General features: G+C 38.1%; 1 protein-coding gene across 1 annotated transcript in view; it reads left to right on the forward strand.

Moving 5' to 3' along the window:
- Positions 1 to 9,099: 9,099 nt before the first annotated feature.
- wnd (wallenda) overlaps positions 9,100 to 20,165 on the forward strand; it is an 84,610-nt gene continuing 73,544 nt past the window's right edge. Inside the window, exon 1 of the mRNA XM_065234586.1 lies at positions 9,100 to 10,062. Coding sequence (XP_065090658.1) covers positions 9,929 to 10,062 — 134 coding nt within the window. The 5' untranslated portion in view covers positions 9,100 to 9,928. The remainder of the gene's footprint in view (positions 10,063 to 20,165) is intronic.

The raw sequence follows: 20,165 nt of genomic DNA on the forward strand, positions 1-20,165 counted from the left end.
GACTCTTCCCAGGCTTTCATCCTGGAGTAAACTTTTTCTTAAAACGCAAAATATAAATCACGTTCCATAAAACATACCGTCAATGAAAATGAACCACAGTCGGCTGCCCATAACTACCCAACGTTGGCACATCTATAGAAAATACTGCCAACAAAAGTTTGATAATATGAAATCTCTGGTTCGACTACTAACGACGAAAACGACGACGACGACGCTGACGGCGGCTGGATGTCTGCCAGCTTGTCTCGGGGTATTTCTAGGCAATTGTGTACGAATCGATGCAGCGTAGAACGTCGACGACGACGATAGCATGGCGTCGTCGACAGCTTTATAGCCATCCTCCGCATAAATGAGACTGTGCGGCTGATGTTTTAATTCTTGGAAACCGAACAGTTTTCCTAGAATTGCTTAGTTCAAAGAGGAAAGTGACAAAAAGGATGATAGTAAAAAATAAATCTTAAATGACATCTTACATGGAAAACTCTGGCTGCTCCGTAACAGCTTGGCACAAAACTGATTGGACGTAGTTTAAAAGTTGATGCTAGTCAAACAATATTGCATACGTTCATTTGTAACCGTTAATTAATTACCTCCCAAACCAAAGTCAGACATATGAACATTGAACACGCTGCATAGTGTTACAAAGCCGCCGGCCGTGTCGAACAAAATGCACCCTTCACTGTTTTTTTTTTTTCATTATTCCGACTTAATTAATTTTACCTCAGCCGTACCGCAATGGGAAAAAGGGGGAGTGTGTTGTAGGCTCATTCAAGCTATAAACAAAACCAAGCTAGGATAAATTCGAAACCGAGGTGAATTAACTTTCGAACGAAGGCAACGACGGCAAAGTGTCAAACGTGGGTAGGTGGTAAACAAAGCCTGGTTTCGATGCACCTTTACAGTGATCTACCCTCGGATGTACCATCATCAATAGCACTACACAGGTTGGCATCCTATTCTTTGTGCGGTTCTTGGTTCGCATTTTGTTTGAAGCCACCCCCGTCCACAATTTCACATCAGGCGATTAGCTTAACAGTCAATGTTCTATACGGCAGGCAGGCCGTCGTCGGTCGGCGGCATGTGTTTATCGTCAAGATAAAGCTATGGTAGATGTACCAGTTATGGCTATGCGTTCCTATTGTGGTGTGTTCCAATTATGTCCTATGGGAATCCCATATGTCATAATTGGAACACACCATATTTGGAACGTATTGCCATAGCTGGTGCAGCCACCCTACTACCTACAATGCTGCTGGCACTTGGTTGGATAGTGGGGTTGTTTTTTTCAAAAACGTGCTTATCAATGTTGGCATGCATATTATTTTCGAGTTTGACGTAATGGGTAGGGTGATTTGCGTCACGCGAGTTCCCTGAGTTATAACAGCTGTGTGCTTTCGCTTATCCGAAAAATAACTGTTTATCGTATAAGTTGTTTGGGGTTGTTGATTAGTGTTTATATTCCAAATTTTAAATTTTAGCTGGTTTCAAGCAGACTATAGTGACCTTGAAGCTGACTCATAAGTTTCTGTAGGATTTTCCCTATGCTATTTTTTATACGTCACTTCATCTCTTTGTAAGGAACTGGAAGAATTAAGAACTACGCCTGATTAAGTTTGTGTGTAATTTCATAGTTACATTTTAACCAACCATCTGCTCTCGGGTTGCAATCAAATGTATGACTTTAGACCAAACCATGATCCCAATCAACAGGGGTTTGCAGCGACTATTGAAAAGTTATGGGTTTTTACTCAAAATACATAAAAACTTCAAATGTTAAATTCGTAACGAAATTTTGAAAATGACATGTAACTCATACCTTTTACGTTGTTTTACCTTTTAATTCTACTACTATTGTATCACTTTCACTTTCACTAATTAACTTTCACTAACACTTTAAGCTATAACAGATACGTATTTCGTTTGCTAGTTGCAAACTTCTTCAGTGTCTAGTCATATACTATGAACTAGATACTGAAGTTTGCAAATGAAAGTGAATTAGTGAAAGTGAAATTGATACAATAGTAGCAGAATTGAAAGGAAAAAAACAACTTAATAAGTATACAATTATTCTACTAACACGCTCATCAATCAATTTACATGTAACTAATGAAAACCAAAACATAACAACAACACACATCAGTGAATAATTGAGTAACACGATTGCAATTCTTTAGTTTATTCAAGTAATCAAAGAACCGTAATCCGGGGCAACCCCTCTTAAATGACTTTCGAGTAAATGTCTAGTAAAAGTTCCCTGAATTAGGTTGGTTATTTGGAATAAGATGCTAAAAAAATTTGAGCAGAAATTATTCGAAGGGACGTATCTGCTTTTATAAACAATGCATTTGATCGTCGATTTGGCGAAACTGTATTTTGTATACCAAAATTTCAGAATAAACCATTAAAACAGAGTGATTCTTTACCAAATGAATGTCTAGCTCTATTTGCTGTATAATTTTCTACAGTCTCTCGTCTTATTGTTTTTAGAATTTAATCACTCAGCAAAATTTCAAATTAATTTCTGTCGTTTAAATTTCAGACGTAAAGTGCATGGGCATTAAAAGAAAATATTGAAGATGCTCGACCTTGGAAACAAATATTTGTAAAAACTGAATCTGAACTATTCTTTTCCGAGGTTTTAGTTTTTCGTTTTCAATTCGAAATTAAAATAACCATGCAATTTTATTCAAAATTCTCATGATATGAATTCCAGAATTTACTTGGAATTCTGTTCTAAAATATCAGATTTTTTTTCTGAAATTAACCAGAAAACACTCAGTTTAATAATTACCGTTGAATTCTTTTTTTAATTTTCTTGAAACCCCTTGTAAGAATTTGATTGGAATTCTTCTTAGATTTCCCTTGAACCTATTCGGAGCAGTGCTGCAAAATCTCGACAGTACACGATGATATTGACAATTCTGCTTTGGTCACTCATTTGAGCTAACAGTCATAGTCAAGGCAAACCATGTCAATTGTCAATGACAATGGTGTCAGTGACGAACATGTGCAGATTTGTTTATTAGCTAAATTTGTAACGAAATTAAATGACTTGAGCAAATAATTACATGAATCCATTTTAATGAACAAGTATCTACGTCCTGAGCTACTTGGATAACAATAATGTAACACAGAATGTACTACATTACACTTTTTGTTATCAGGTGAATCTTTGTCATTGACGAAAAAATGAATGAGATTTTGACGAAAGTTTTTTTGAGGATCAAGTCTGTCAGTGACTATGTGACGAACAATTTTGTCAATATCGCGCGAAAGTCTGTCAATGACAATGACAAATCTCAGCACTGATTCGGAGACTTTGATTGCTTTGAAATTCTTTTCAAAATTTTCTTTTAACTCTATTCAAAACAGCAGAAATCTTTCGAAATTTTATTTAGAAACCCCTTGGAGTATTTTAAAGAATTTCTTTCTAATTATCAGCATTTTTTGCAACCAATTTTGTTGGAGCTCTGTGCTGAATCTTTAGCACTAGGGTTAAAATTATCACCAGAACACTCTTAGGTCGACAACATAGTAGAAGCGATTCGAAGCGATTCAATGCGATAGCAATTGGCAAAGCGAAATGAAGCGGCAAGCAAAGCAACCTATGACATAGTGAAAGCGTTTTTGAAAACATTACAGTTGCGCGCGCAGTGCAAAATATTTCTTCAAATTTGTTTCAATTCAGCATGGATTCATCCGATGAGGAATATTTCGCTTCCTCAAGCACGATTAATTCAGTGCCAACATTTCAAAGGGGCCTAATTGCTTTTGTAAACAATGGCTTTAGACGTCGATTTCTCGCAAATGAAAACCCACTCCTCCAAATTACAAATGCTAGCTGATACAGGAACCATTCCTCTGCGTGCTGGTGTCACTCATTTTCATGAGTGTGCTTTTATTCGCGAAAAATCGATGACTAAAGCCATTGTTTACAAATGCAATTGCCCCTTTGAAATGTTGGCACTGAATTTCGTAATGAACAACAAAATAGAGTTTTCAGTTCACCAGATCAATCGAAATAGAAGGCGAGAAGAGAAGTTCTTCAGATTGTATGAAGATCGTCGTAAATATTCAGAGAAGTTTCGGTCTTACACAAGAATGGATATGGACCTATTCGATCTGATTTTGAATCTAGTGACAAACAAGATTATCAGTCCACTTGCGTTCGCAGGCGTCAAAACACAACACGAACAGCTCTGTCGCTTTGCTGAACGCTGCACACCTCTTCGCATTGCTTTCACTATGATAGGTTTGGGCGATTCCCATAGAACGCTTATTGAGGGAGCTTTCACGCAAGCGCTTCGCTTATTGCCAACGCATCGAATCGCTTCTACTATGTTGTCGGCCTTAGAACTCTGTTTCTTGTTGAATTCTCATCATAATTCTATTGAAATTCTTCTCAAAATTCATCTGTCATTTTACTCGCGATCCCCATAAAAATCTCCTCAGAATTACTTAGGAATTTTCCTTAAAGTTTTCTTTTCACAACTCCTTCTGAAATCTTCCAAAATTATCAAAGAATTCAATTTAGAACTTTTTAGAGCTTCTTTCTTCACAGAAATCTCTCCAACTTCATCTAACAATTTCTAAGCACTTAAAGTCAGAATAATTCTGAAATTCTGCTCAGAACTTCTCCTCCGAAAATTATGTGGGATTCCTCCTCAATATTTGTTTGAAATCAAAACTTTGACTACTTTTAAATTTTACTAAAAAATCCAGGGTTTGTCCGCAAGATTCTATAGATTGTTCTTTTATTTGTTATAACTTTTCAAATGCTTCCTAGTCTCAGAGCCTTGACAATTATGACTCAAGTATGATTTTTTTTTCAAATCTGTGATCTTGAAATAAAAAATCAAAATCGTTAATTATTTTTTCTCCAAATATTGCATCACGAAAATTTCGAAGAAAAGTTCTAGTTTCAGTCTACAAAAATTTCAAAGCCCCTCAATCTTGGGAATCTTCGTAAATCACTCAGTAATATTCTTCAAGTATTGGTCTATTGAATGTGGGTATTAAATTTCATGAACCATGTTTAGTTTCACGTTGAGCGAGTTCCAACGTCAGTAGGTTTTACATTTTTGTTTCGTATTTAACTTCGTACATTAGCAGCGCCGGTGGTGTAGTGGTAAGTGTGATTACCTCTCACTCCAGCAGGCCCGGGTTCAATCCCAGTCGGCGTCGCCGGGATGTTCTGAGGCATAACATATCTGATCATTTTTAGACTGGAAAATCAGGGGAGATTCTATTCATTCCATTCCATTCCAATTTCATTCTAATTCAGGGAAATCTTTCTTCAGAAAGTTATTACACTGAAACCTCCGTTTACAAAGTCTTTTTTTACACAGTATTCAATTTACGTCCCTCTTTTTACGATTTTGGGAATCTGGGAAAAACTGTGAAATACCCCACAATATGGGTATCTTTGGAATCGGCGTGACGTGTAGGAACTGGAAATCTATGCCTGACATCATTTTGAAATCCAAGATGGTGGCATCCGGTTACAGAAAACCTGGAAAATAATGTCAAATACACCACAATATGGGTATTTTTTAATCGGAGTGACGTGTAGGAACCGGAAATCCATGCCTGACGCCATTTTGAAATCCAAGATGGTGGTATTCGGTTCATGAGAAACTGGAAAATACTGTCAATACCCCTCAATATGGGTATTTTTGGAATCAGGGTGACGTGTACGAACTGGAAATCTATGTCTGGCGCCATTTTCAAACCACCTCCATCACCGATCGGAGAAAATTTAGGTGATCTTCCATTTCCATGGACCATTGAAGCTCACCACTACCAAGCGCTCGAGCACTACCACCGACAATATCTTATGCACAGACATGCGTTGGCTATACTACGAATCTAGCTGGCAGCACCTTCAACCTATACTTACACACAAGCAAATACAACGATACCCAAGTAACATTGCAAGTTTTAAAGTGGTTTTAAAGGATGTTACAAGTCTAAATCATGGTCTACAGAACCCTCATAAAACCAAAATTGTTACTTGGGTAGTCACATGATACGTGTTGTAAAAATCGAGAAGAATTTGATGCCAAAAACGGAAAGGCACTGTCATACAAGCGTTGATGGTCATATTGCGTACCAGGGTCCACATAGTTACCCTTGGGCATGTTCTAAGTAGTTCTTGAGAAGTGGCCAGAACACACACTTTAAAATTCAATAACAGTATGGTGGTCATATCGAGTAACTAGTTCCGTATTCCCTTCAGGGCGTCCAGGGACTAGTGACCAAAATACATAATGTCAACTTCAAATTGGTGTATTTCTGTTAAAAATGCATAAAAAACCTGAAATGCTGCTTTTGGAAGTTTAGTGTATATACAATGGTTGCTATGATGAGCTTTCACCGTTTGCTCTCCAGTTTTCAAAATGACGTCCAAGTAAGAGGAGCAGCGTGTCAAAATTGCTCGCGCAGCAAGAGAATCCGACGTTCTCACACGCCAAGTTGGCAAAATTGCTGGATGTGGCCATATCGACAGTGAAAAACGTTTTAAAAGTGTTCGGGGAGCGTCTGTCGACCGCCAGGAAGCCTGGAAGCGGCGGCAATCGTAATCCGGACGTTGCAGCGACGACGAAGAAGGTGGCGGTGAAATATAACGGAATCCTAACCTTTCTATCCGGGACGTCGCTGGCAAGCTCAATGTCTCCCATACTACTGTGCAGCGGGCCAAGAAACGAGCCGGGTTGTCGACGTTTGAGAAACACGTCGGCAAAGCTGCGGTCCCGAAAGCTGTATACGAATCTTCTCACGAAGTTCGACTGTGTCGTCATGGACGACGAAACTTATGTGAATGCGGATTTCAAGCGGCTTCCGGGATAGGAGTTTTATATCGCATCAGGAAAAAGGAAGGTGGCTGAAATTTTCAAAACTATTAAACTATCGAAGTTACCGAAAAAATATCTCGTCTGGCAGGCCATATGCACGTGTGGTCTAAAAAGCGGCATTTTCATTACTACGGCAACCATCAATCAAGATATACGTCCAGGAGTGCCTGGAAAATCGGCTGCTACCATTCCTAATGCAACATAATAGACCTGTGCTGTTCTGGCCGGACTTGGCGAGCTGCCACTATGGGAAAAAGGCAATCGAGTGGTACGATGCGAACAACGTGGTTGTGGTACCCAAAGACCACAACCCTCCCAACAGCCCAGAACTCCGCCCTATCGAACGGTATTGGGCCTTGGTCAAACAGAATCTCAAAAAAACTAATAAATCCATGGAAAACGAGCAGCAGTTTAAATCTAACTGGCGTTCGGCAGCGAATAAGGTCGATGAGACCACTGTGCAAAATTAAATGGAAGGGGTTAAGCGGAAGGCACGGCAGTTCGGATTTTGCAAACCAAAAGAATAAACGAACATTTTTTCCTTTAAATATATGAATTGAACTACCAAAAGAAAAATACGAAGATTTTTGTGATATGAATTTTGACTGAAAGAAACGATTTTTTGTCGATAAATTTTTGCGCGTTCCAGTCTTTATATACGAATTTAGGTAGTTTACATATGTTCTAAATCTGGTTATGACTTAAATTTTGTAATGAATGAAAAAAAAAACAATGACGTTTGGTGTCTTCGGCGCAGATTTGTACTAAAACAGTCCTTTAATTTGGTTGTTGTAAACATTAGGTTGTTCCTAAAATTAAATCATGTTCAAAAACTAGCTTTCTTATTATTGGAAATAAAGACATATATTCATCAGCAAAGTTGTAGCTGAATTGTTTTAAAACACCTTCGAATCAATTTGCAGTCTTCGGCGAAGTTGCTCTGCATAGTTTTTCCAATCTTAGTTCGAGGTTTGGTTAGGATTGAGCAATTTTTGACAAGTAAATTAAAAGTTTCGTATCATTTTCCATACTAAATTAAAAATTCTTCCGCAAATCCAGATCGTAACCAACTTTACTCAAATTTTGCATAGTTTTTGAGGATCTCATTGCACATCGTAAGAGCAGTGGGGAGCATGGGGTTGTAATGTTGGCCCACCCTGGTGGGTGTATGTCAATGCGTTACAAGATGTTATGCTATGGTCAGACTACAGGTGGGAAGATCGCTCGATTCTATTATGGATAACAACATCGGATAAATAATACCGCATTGTTTTTGAAAAATCTGGTTATCAATTACATCCCAGTATTATGGGCCAGCTTGTCACTACTATGGGTCAGTCAGTCTTGCGTGTTAATCAAATGGAGCAAAATGTCACGAAAAGGAGGGTGGGTGCCAAAAGTGGTATTTTTTGCATTATGTAATTTACTAATGGGCCCGAATGCCAACAAGCCTAAACCTTTGAAAACCCCTCGATTAGCGAGTAGGTTTAGGGACCATTCGCACTTTTGAAATGATACAAAGCATACCCGAATAGAGTAAAATATCTAAGTCATACTAAAATATGTTCTTGAATCCAAAGTAATATATGGATAAGCATGACATAAGAGGTAACATATCAAGTAATAACATCAGATATTTGTTCCAATACCAAATTAAGCAATTACGGTATCAAATCAATGACAAAAATCAGGACTGGGTTTTTTTAATGATATTCGGCATGCAATTTTTTAGGTATTATTTCTTAATATTTTACCTCTTATGTCATCCTAATCCGCATCAACTTTAGATACCAAATAGTAAAATTTCGTTCCGGGTTGCTGCCATTTCCAGCATTCTCCTTCCAGAATACACTTGGCAGTGCGAATTTCTTCACTTGCAGCCCCGCATCCATCGCTCGCTGTGTGCAGCAGACCGTATCGCGACCCCTTTTCGAATCTATACGACCATTCTTCGATTCACACGCACGCATGCGCTCCCAATGAAGGAAGCGGCATTTTCTTCGGTATTACGTCCCACAGACTCCTTTTACAGCTAGCAGTGACCGACCAGTCAGTTTCAGTCTCCGTGGGATAGTAATCATAATATTTCGGGGCATTTCTCTGGTGGGAAATCATATAGGGAAATTACCACCAGAAGTTTGCTTTCAGAGTACCCTGTTTGATGTAATTTATATCGAACGTAGTTTCAAATGTTTGCTATTAATTCCAAATATGTATTATATCATTCCAGAATCCGCTACTTCGTCATTGCAAAATAGGAGCGAAAATCGATTGAAGCGTTCCCTTGCAGTGGGTTCGCGAGGATACTTCTCCTGCATTGTCCATCCGAAGGTAGCAGCAGCAGCAGTGTATGTGTGTTTCGCTATAAGTTCAAATTACGGTGCATCAATCGACGCGCAAAAAAAAAAGGAAAATCATGTGTGAATTGCACCGTGAATAGTGCAAAGGGTGTTATTTGGAAATCCAGCGAAGGAGAGAAGAAAAGTTGAATGAATTGAAAGTTTCGTGGTTAATTTTTGTGCTCGCGGTTGCCGAAATTCATCAATTTGGTATGTACCTAGTTGATACAGAAAGGCAGAAGACGTGAGGCTTTTGGATTTGTGAGTATGTGTGAATAATTTGTTGTGTGTAAAGCTTCGAAGAAATCCAACTCCAATCCAATCCGATCGATCGATCGAAAGTGAAAATGGGAGCAATCGATGGCCCCAGCAGCAGCAGCAGTAGCAGAAGCGGTTGCATCGGTAGTGGCAATAGTAATCAACTGCAAAAGCCTGTGTGTGGTTTGAAAAGAATAATCATTAAAATGGCCAAAGCGCCCCAAGGTCGGTGCTCGCCGTGTCGCAACTAAGAGTCTAGTAGAAGCACAGCCCATAAAAAAGTGGTGTTAACATATTTTACTTTACTGACGAAAGAAGCCAAAATTCTAGAATCGAAATAAGTGCATAGTCGAAACGCACGCATAGTTTGTTGGGGGTTAGTGCAGAGAGAGGGGGGATTGACGCAATACACGAGTGCTCCGGCCTCGGTTCGGGCAAATTCGAGAACGGCGGCTGAAAAAAACTTCCACTACAGGAATGGAGTATGGGCAAGGAGAAACGACGACGGAAGGTACCACCGGCCAGCAGATGGCACGGATCGAGGATTACAGCAACGTGAGCACATCGATGCAAAATTTGACACAGGATGAACCGGATAATCTGAAGAAGAGGTAAGTCTCTGTTTTACATTCGTCTGTTTGAAGATTATTCTGGGTCAGGGACATAGTGACGGGGGTAAACATTTCCCCCGACAAGGGCGACAGGCCAAAGGGGTATTCAGAGAGTTTCTTCTTAGTAGATTTTCAAGACAATACATGCTATTGTCATTTAATTGTCAGAGGGGGGATAGGAGTTATAGTTTCAAAATAAGTTTTAGAAATCTTATAAATCTTGTGTTTCAGACAAAGTTTCAACATTTTTTCTAGTGTAATTCCAAGGTAGCTCTAATTCAGATATTCTTAGGAGTTATGAGAATTATTCTTACGATATTTTGTGGAAAATTCCTAATGAGTTTTAATGAGACTTCCAAGGAAACCCTGAGGATGATTCTGAAGAAACTCTTATACGAAATCAAAGAGAATCTGATTCTGAATATATAGTCAACATTCCATTTCTCGATGTTATGTATCTCGATATTCCTTCCTATCTCGAACATTTTGGCAGTTCCTTTTTTTCCGTGTTGGGTATATTCATCACTGCGACCATTACTTTGATCTATTAACAGTTTCTAAGATTCTTATACATAAATCCAGTCGACGAATCCAACTTAAACTCATGTGCGCCTGGTGACAGGAATAAGCACTACCCGACGGTGATCAGTTAGTGACAGTCCTTTGGAAATTTTATTGTGTATGAAAAATTGTTATATTACAGTGCTAGTTCGTGAAAACATGCTATTAAAATGAATGAATCTTGTTCAAAACCCAAACAAACTATTGTGATATGAGTCGATTTTAAAATAAAAATTACTAGTTTTCAAATAAAATTTAAAAATCATGCTAATACCCCGTTCACATTACAACCTATATCACGTAATATAGGCTGTCTTGCAATGCATATGTCATCGGTTTCATCGGCCATACCACATCGGTTCATGTTGATACGGAGACGTAAACAGTGCTGCAAAATATCAATATCAATACCTACAAAATGCTGAATTTCACTAGCCACCTGATGTCAGTATCAGTTCACACAGTTAGAATATCAATATCATTCGCCTCAATGTCAGTACGCAAATGACACTGACATCGTAAAGAGACCACTGATATTCAAAGTTCTGCCGCAAATGTTTCTTATATACACCAGCTAATCGAGTACCGATCTTTAAAAAACTCATAACTGATGAAACAATGCAACGGATATACAGAAAAGTTGATTTATTGAGATAAAAGTAAGATTTTCAACTTGTTCCAAGTGATATTCATATGGATAGTAATAACAAAGCCGAACCGCCTGATATTATGCTTACCAAGAGTATCCTTGTCGGAAGTGAAATTCAGTGCTAGGCCAATATCTTACGTCAATTTACATTGTTAACAGCACGCAGGACGTTACCAACCAAATTAAAGAAAAAAAAAGCCGCTTGGAAAATGTATTCCAATGAAGGCACCCGATACTGGTTGTTGGGTTAATCCGGTAGGATTGTATTCGGATACGATTTGCAGCCATCGATTGAATTTTGTTGGCTTTATAATGTTTGTTCTTCGATTTTTTTTTATTTCAATGCTATTTCAATAGTTTAGCACTTAAATTTCCAATTCTACTTTCTGATCAACGCTTTTTTTAAATATCGGCTTTGGTTGCCTGGATCCCAATGTTCCATCCGTGGTCAGTATCACTACTGCTAGTTCTTTTCGCTTGATTCCATCGAATTCTGGATCTGTTTTTCTTTGAGGATGCCAGAGAAGAAACGGTTTACGTTCGGTTATATTCCTGGTGAGCAGGCAAACTATCCAACGCCGTCTGCGACACAGGCACTTTTGGTACTGCCTTTGTTGTCCTGTTCCTCTGAACCTACCAAAAATCAGGCGTGATTTCCTCCTAATGTTTCGCAGCGGGTTCAGCTATAGGGAACATGATGCTCCTGCGGATGGAACAATATATTGTTTTGATTGCTTCAATATGTAAAATTGTTCTAACAACTCACCTCAAACAGGAACATGAATTGATTTAATTCAATCTCCGAATGTATGACCCTGTAGGATTGCATTCTCAGTTTGAATCCTGTATAAAACATTGTTAACATTATTTGTTGATGTTTTGCTGGGAGCAATATATTTATTTTTATTTTGAAGAAATCTTAATCACAGACAAACAGACGTAACTATTAATTCTGGATCATCGTTTGTGCATTTAACGATTGGTTTGAATGTTATCGTTTCCGTGAACTACTCGCCGCAGCGCTGGCACTGGATCACTTTGACGTTTCTATATATTCGGTGTTTCTTGCATGCAACATTGTTTGTGAATCAGCGAGCAAGCTTGTTTTCCGCGAGATGTAGTTACTGCAGTCCTATATTTGGCGGTACTATGAGTTACGTCTGCTTGTCTGTGTCTAAATAATTTTGCATTTAAAAATTAGGATTTTCTTACCATTCTACTGGCGCTACTTTTCTGTTCATATTTCCTATCTGTTATTGAATAAAGCAGTTACAATAACACGTACAAAATAGTTTTCTTATAACAAACTTGAAAATATATGCAATTTGGCAGATGATCTCAAGCTCATCATCGCTACGACTACAGCGCCGCGGTGGCCGGCATAAACTTGGATTTGTCAACAAAATTAAATGTTTAAATTATAGATGACTTTTAAATTTATTTACTTTTCCATATGTACCATTAGATTTGGTAAAGAATTATAAATTGTAGAAATATTGATAAAAATCTAACTTTACTTCTTGATTCGAAATTCGTCCTACGAGTTTTAATTCAGTCCTAACGCTTTGAAACGCCATTGAAATTTCTCCGTCCTACGGATGAAGGTAAAAATTAATTGGAAAAATAGATCCAATTCGAGTGCGTTTTATTTATTTGTCGTCAATCAGTGTAGACCCTTTAAAAATAGTTGCCTTAAGTACTATTTTACAATTTTACTATGTTTAAAAATATATATAGTAGGGGAAATGGCTCTAATGTTGGCCTATGGATCTACGATCCCATCGCTAAAAATCTGCTATTAATAAATTTTATCTAGATGAACGGGTCTTTTTGACGGTACTAATGAATATTTTTGGTCGCTATTGAACCAAGAAAAGGAAGTCTTTTTAAGTGAGTTTTTACTCATTGTTATGCACGGGGTCGCTCACTCCGCACACCAATCTTGGGTCAACTTTTTTCTCAGTGTGCTGCAGGTGTGCCAATTGTGCCGGTCATAGAGCAAGCTGTGATTATTTGTAAAATACGTATATTATGGTATATTTGGCATCCTGGTATTTCTGACAGCTTGAATGTTTTGGTTTGCAATTGCAAAAAAATCCACACATCATCATCATGTTTCTCACACTTAATTGACCACTTATTGTGAAACACATCCATTTCATGTGTGAATTTTACGGTGTGAACCATGCCTCATACTTCAATGTTCTACAATATTCTACTTTATCGACTTCTACTTTATCGACTCCAAAATTTAATCGACAAATATATAAACAAAGTTGTCAGAGGGCATACACATGCCTTTTATTAAAGGATCTGATTTGGGAATTGATCCTGCACTGTTGGGGTGTGTTGCTGCCGTTGTCTTCGTTCGATCTCACTGGGCCTCATATATGAGGATGGTTGATAAAGCTGAAGTCACAATGTATGTTTTCGATGTTTATCTTGCAGAACAAGCAATTCACATCGGATTGAAATGCAAAACACTTCAAATTCATCTGTTTTGAAAGGTACTGTGCACTTTTTTTAGTGTACGGTTGTAGATGATGCGAGAATTCCTAATATTCACCAGAACATTGAAGATCTGGTCTGAGTTCCTCTGGTATATACAATTAGAGGATGTTCCTGAAATATATAGTTAAACAGCACGTAATGATGTGAACAACTTCAATGACAGTTGTCCAGCAGTGCTTCCATTTTATTTAATAAATATTCCAATGCCTACGAGATTGAGCTTAAGGTGTGCTGAAGGTGTGCCGATGGATGTGCCCAAGCTGTACCGAATCTAATTTTGGCACATTGTGTTGGTGACTTATTTTCCGTTAATTTTCATTAAAAGTTCACTATTTTGCCATAAACAGTGCCGCAACAAAAAAAGTTTATGGGCGGATTGGTACAGGTTTGAACCTGTTTCATACGACCGGAAGGTGCATACTGGTCACAAATGCCTAGCCAAATTGATTTCCCACGCAAGTAGTGTCAATTTCGCGAATGAAATATACTACTTGACTGGAACCTGCATTCCAAACATCAAAGTGTTCTGTCAGCCCCTTATCCAGAAAAATACGCCTTTTATTGAAGATTGCTGTACAAGAGCATAGCAGGTGTTCAGAGTTTTCCTTTTCTGTGCTGCATATTCGACACATATCCTCTTGAAGTTTTCCTATTAACTTTAAGTGACATTTACATGGACAATGTCGTGTTATCACACCAGTATAGACCCTGAGATCTTTCTTTGATAATTCAAGAATTCTACTAGTCATTGAAATGTTCGGAATTATGACTGCCTAGCAATGGAAGTGTTGTTCCAGTTGGTTTCTCACTTCTCAAGATCTCCAGATCTTGAGAACAAGCAGAAACTGCACATAATGGTTCTGGTCCCATGAATTGTTGAGATGATCCTAGCCTGGGTAACGTGTCGGCTTTTTCATTCCCTTCAATTCCATAGTGGCCAGGAAGAAACTCACTTTGTTTCGACAGGACAATTTCTGAAGTGACATTGCACATTCCCGTACGAGTTTTGAATTGTATGTTGCTGATTTTAAAGCATGTCTATCAGACATAATGCATGTATTCGAATGTTTGTTCAATCTTGAACCGTCTGTATGAAAAAAAAAGTTGAACCTATACGGACGTTTGGACCTCCACTTTCCCAAACATTAAGATCAAATCCGGTTGCATTGTATAAACGATCGAAATGATTTTTTTCTCCATCCAGTTTTCATTTTTTAATACAAGAGAATCAATATCAAACATTTTTAGAATACTAAGGTGTCCGGTAAGATCACCTACAAGGACGTACTTTGTCCGTTGATCCCTTAAAGCACTCCTTTCGACTTATAATTGGATAAATTGATGCAACGGAAGCAGATAAAGTAGAGCATCTAGTGCCATACTCATGTTCGTTGCTCCAGTTATTGAGAGAGTAGCAAGTCTTTGCAGTCTCCCCAGCTTCTTATGAGTCTTCGGACAGCAAACCAATGATGCGTAGAATATTCTGGGTCTTACAATCGTCAAATAAATCCAGTTGATCATTTTTGGTTTTTGGTCCTATTTCCTACCAAGAGTTATCCAAAGAGCATTTGTTGCCTTATTAACAACCTGCTCTAGATGTGAATTCCAGTTAAGTTTACTGCTAAGAATTAAACCCAAACACTTGACTGTGCGTGAAAGTTCTAAAGATGTTCTTTTCAATTTAAAGTTATTTATAGAAAATTTTATTTTCCGTGTGAACGGTACAATAGTGGTTGAAGGGTTTATATTCAACCCTTCTTTGGCGCACGACGGCAAAACATAATTTAAAGCAGTTTTCATTATATTTGAAATTATATTGTCAAATTTTCCACGTACTGTTATGAATATATCATCAGCAAGCCAATAATCTCGAAGCCATTTCCTTCTAACTTTTTGAGAAATCAGTCAACTATTAAAGACCACATTAGAGGCGAAAGCACACCTCCTTGAGGACACCCTTTTACAGCTCGAACGGTTGTGGATGAGCTTTCAAGGTTTGCTGAGATTTCTCTTTTAGAAAGCATCTCATTAATCATCTTAACGATGCTTTGATCGAATCCATGTTTTTTCATGGAGTTATAAGATGCATTATCAAATGCTCCTTCAATATCAATGAACTGTCTTTTGATAAAGGGTGGAACGGTCAAAAATAGGCCAATCATGATTAAGTGCACACTGATTATGTTATTGTATAAATGATCAAACTTTATTGCCTTTTGAAGTTAAATGACTATAAAATACAGGAACATTATTTGATTAGGCTTCCGATTTTCCAAATGCGAACTGTCGGGCTTTACGTTTCACACCTTCCATCAGATTTTGTACCGCTGTTGTTCAACCTTATTTGATGTTGAACGCCAATTTGCTTTGAACTGTTTCTCATTTCCAACTGAGTTTTCTTGAAGTTTCGCTTAACGATTACTCAATATTTTCCAATTGGGTGCAGCTCCGGCGAGTCTGGAGGGTTTTTATCCTTGGGCACGACTTGCACGTTGTTGGCGGAATACCGGCTCTGAGCAATTTTCCCGTAGTGACAGGAAGCGAGGTCTGGCCAAAACAACACGGAAAAACTGAGTTTCTTAAAAAAAGGCAACAATCGTTTTTGCAAACATTTATTTTAAAATATCCTGGTTGACAATGCCAGTTGTCACGAAAACTTTTCAGCCCACAGGTGAAAATCGCTTACCAAACCAAGTATTGTTTCAAGAACATTGACAATTTTGTCTGCTTTAACTTATCTTGAACCTTTCCTTTCTCCGGTAGCCGTGTAAACTCTTGACCTGGAAGTTGCTTGAAATCCGATTTGACGTATTTTTGATCGTTCATTATAACGCAATCAATCTGCGTGGGAATAATTTGGATTTCGCTAATGCTCGAGCAAAATTTTAATACACTGTTCCTCGTGCTTCGACGCCATTTTGAAAACTGAATGAAAAATGGCAAAAACAAAATAAAGACAACACTCCGTTCGCACAGAGCTACAAAATGAAGGGTGTTCAAGTTTTTTAAATGCACGATTAAAAAAAATCGCCAAATTTGAGTCGACCAATTTTTGACCGTTCCACCCTTTATGAAGAGCCGTTACTGTTGATTTTTACGAGGGGGGCGACACATCTAAATCTCAATTCTAGATGCCCAAAAAATCTCACACTAGCGAATAAATCTTCGAAAAATCTTCTTTCATTTCTCGCATATACTTGCATCGCGCATCATCTTTTTGCAGGAAATCATCAAAATCGTGATAAATCTTCTTTATATCTACTCAGCGTACGCGCAGCTAGCCACAGCAAAACACAATATTTCCTGCATCGTAGATAGAGTCGTCCCCCTTTTTTATATGTAAATGTAAACTGATATTTACTCAAAGGAATTGTTTGTTAGTACTTTTATGTTACATGCTCATCTATTATTTCTGCATTATTTTTAGCATGATGGATGATACACTGATCGGCCTGAAGGATTTCGATGAATTTTTATCCCTTCTTTTTGCCTTCGGAATAAATATTACCTTTACTTGATGTCAGATGATCGGAATATGACTTAATCTTAAGCTTGCTCTTAACAAGCCTGTTAGAATGGGTGTTAAAGTTTCTTTTCCTTTCTGAAGGAGTACTGGAAAAATTCCGTCCCTATCTGGTGATTTGAAAGGTGCAATACAATGAATCGCCCATTCAAACTCGTTTTTCTGTAAAAAAAAATCATTGGTCATATTACGAGCGTTTTTCCTGGCAATCTCTAACCCAGTCGATTCATTCATTGTTTTCTGAAGTTCCGTCCTGTTTTTTTTCAAAACCAGTTTGCGTTGTACGTATATTCTGATCTTCATTTATGTTGGTAATTGAACATGGAAAGTGTGTTTTCATCATTATTTCTAATGTTTCTTCCACAGACGTAGTAAAAGTTCCGTCCTCATTTTAAGAGTTCCTAAGCCATTTGAATGATCTTTTGAAAAGACTTTGGACAGCAATTGGAGTATTTTAAAGGTTTTCACATAACGGCGCCGGTGGTGTAGTGGTAAGCGTGATTACCTCTCACCCCAGCAGGCCTGGGTTCAATCCCAGTCAGCGCCGCCGGGATGTTCTGAGGCATAACATCTCTGATCACGCCTTCCTTCGGATGGGAAGTAAAGCCGTTGGTCCCCGGTTCATGAGTTGATGGGTCGATAGGTAGGGTCCAGGTGTGGGAGCTGCCTTCCTGGCACGTCGGTAGCATTGGTGCTCAGCACGGAAAACAAGATCGACGGAAAAAACAAACCAAAGCAAAAAAAAAAAAAAAATGTTTTCTCATGTAGGGTAGGGAACTACTTCGGCCTAATCGCCCATTTTGGGCCTATCGAGCAGAAAACTTCAAATAAATCCATGATTTTAGAGCTAACAAGTCAATTATGGGTTTGGTACGATACTTTAGTTAATAAGCTACCGAACGAAGTCAATGAGAACGCCTGATATGAAGGTTTGCACCCATTATTCCCAGAAACAAAAGAAGCGCTCCGACCGAATCAATTTTTATCTTCATCCGATAGGCCGAAGTGAATTCAATTGCGTTTCAAAGGCGTTTCAATGCGTTAGGCCGAGTTTAGAATCCGTAGGCCGAGTTTGGCGTCAAGAAGCAGGGTTAGATTTTTGACAATATCTCAACGATTGGTTTCTCTTTATCAAATGTTACGGTACGTACGGAGAGGTAAATAAATTTGGAAGCCATCAGTAATAATAACATTCCGTTTGGTTCTAAACTGCGCTAGATTAGGAAAGATTAAGTGCGGGTTGTGCTTAATAGGCCGGAAATGGGGTAGTTAACCCTATTCCTCTAGTCGTTCCTTTTAGATCTTCGGATTTCCTTACTATAACATGTGAGGGCTTCCCTATATTGATCCCATTGTTTTGATATGTTTGCCCGGTTAAATATGCTCGCGTAACATTTAAAAATGGCTTATCCTCGTTGATCGATTCCCTTCATCGACTTTCTCTTTGGTTTACCACGGCAACATAAACGAATTTCTCGCTAAGCTCGCAGCACAGTTCGACAGAAGACGATGTTAGCTTGCGCCTAAAACAACACACTGAATGGGATATTGATTTGCAGTCCGTTTATTCGCGAAAGAGAAAATCGATTAAGAGAATCGATCAACAATGATAGGCCCTTTTCACGTGTTGTGCGAAATTCGGTATTTAGTTTTTGAGCCACAACAAATGTTAATTTGTTTGTGAATTTGGCAGCAACATTAATGTCAACAAACAGTCATTTGTTATACAAACAAAATTAAACGGTTGTAACTTTGTTCGTACTAAACGTATTTGAAAAAAAATAAGCCAAAATGAAAGATCTGTGTGTTTTTTTTTATAAATGAGTAAATTTCAGGTCATTAGCATCCTTGTTCTTAGAAACATAGCAGTTTGAAAAAAAGGTTCTCAAATGAGAAGACATCAAGCTGCCGATAGACCCAATCGCTCAATTGTACAGATAAACCACGAATATTTATTGCAGTAGTCAACATTTCAGGAATTTTGATATACGCGCAGAAAAACTATACCTCTTTGAACATTTTTGAAGAAAATCCAAAATGTACCAAACTTTTTCATACTAAGTTATGAGTTATTTTATTTATTTTTGATCATTACACCACGTGAACTTTATCTTTTATTTTAGTACCAGTTGATTGCATGCTTGGTAGGCCTAGCCTTATAAAGGGTTAAACATCCATCTTGAGGATGAATAAGAAAGATTTGGAATTACGGTTATGTGAAATGTTTGAAAGACAAAAGCCTGATGCGCTCACAAGGGTCTGACAAAATCGGGTCTTTACTGTAAAGAAAAATGACGATTAAGATATTCTTTATCCATCCGTTGTTTACCACCTCTAATATTTAGACACCACCGGTTCGGTAGCCGGTAGCCTTTACCATTTATGCGTGTTCAGCTCACCACTACCTACTACAGCGCCCGACACGGCGGATTGTGTTTCTTCTTTCGCATCAGCAATAATGGCAATAAATAATTCGTTATTATTACTGTTGTTATTATGTTTGCCAGCTAGGAGCCTTCAGTACGGCTCTTGCCGTCTACATTCACTAACATCCAAAATGGTAAAACCCCGAAAAATATGAAACTGAAACAAGATAGGTATAGAAGTAATAATAACAATAATAACAACAACAATAGCCAAACAACACAACCGACGATCGTTCGTTCGTTCGTTCGTTCGTTCGTCTGTCCGTTCGTAGGCCATCAATCTATAACCATAAAAATTAAATATAATTTGCTGCCTGCAGTTATGGATGTACTTGTTTCGTTCATTTCCACTTCCATCCTCCTCCATGCGTATTTATTTTTATTTTCAACATTTACTCTATTTATTCATATCTTACTACAAAACACCTTTTCA

The sequence above is a fragment of the Ochlerotatus camptorhynchus genome, unplaced genomic scaffold (genome assembly GCF_037179485.1).
Source record: "Ochlerotatus camptorhynchus isolate MF236.1 unplaced genomic scaffold, CSIRO-AGI_Acam_v1.1 ptg000434l, whole genome shotgun sequence".
NCBI lineage: Eukaryota > Metazoa > Arthropoda > Insecta > Diptera > Culicidae > Ochlerotatus > Ochlerotatus camptorhynchus.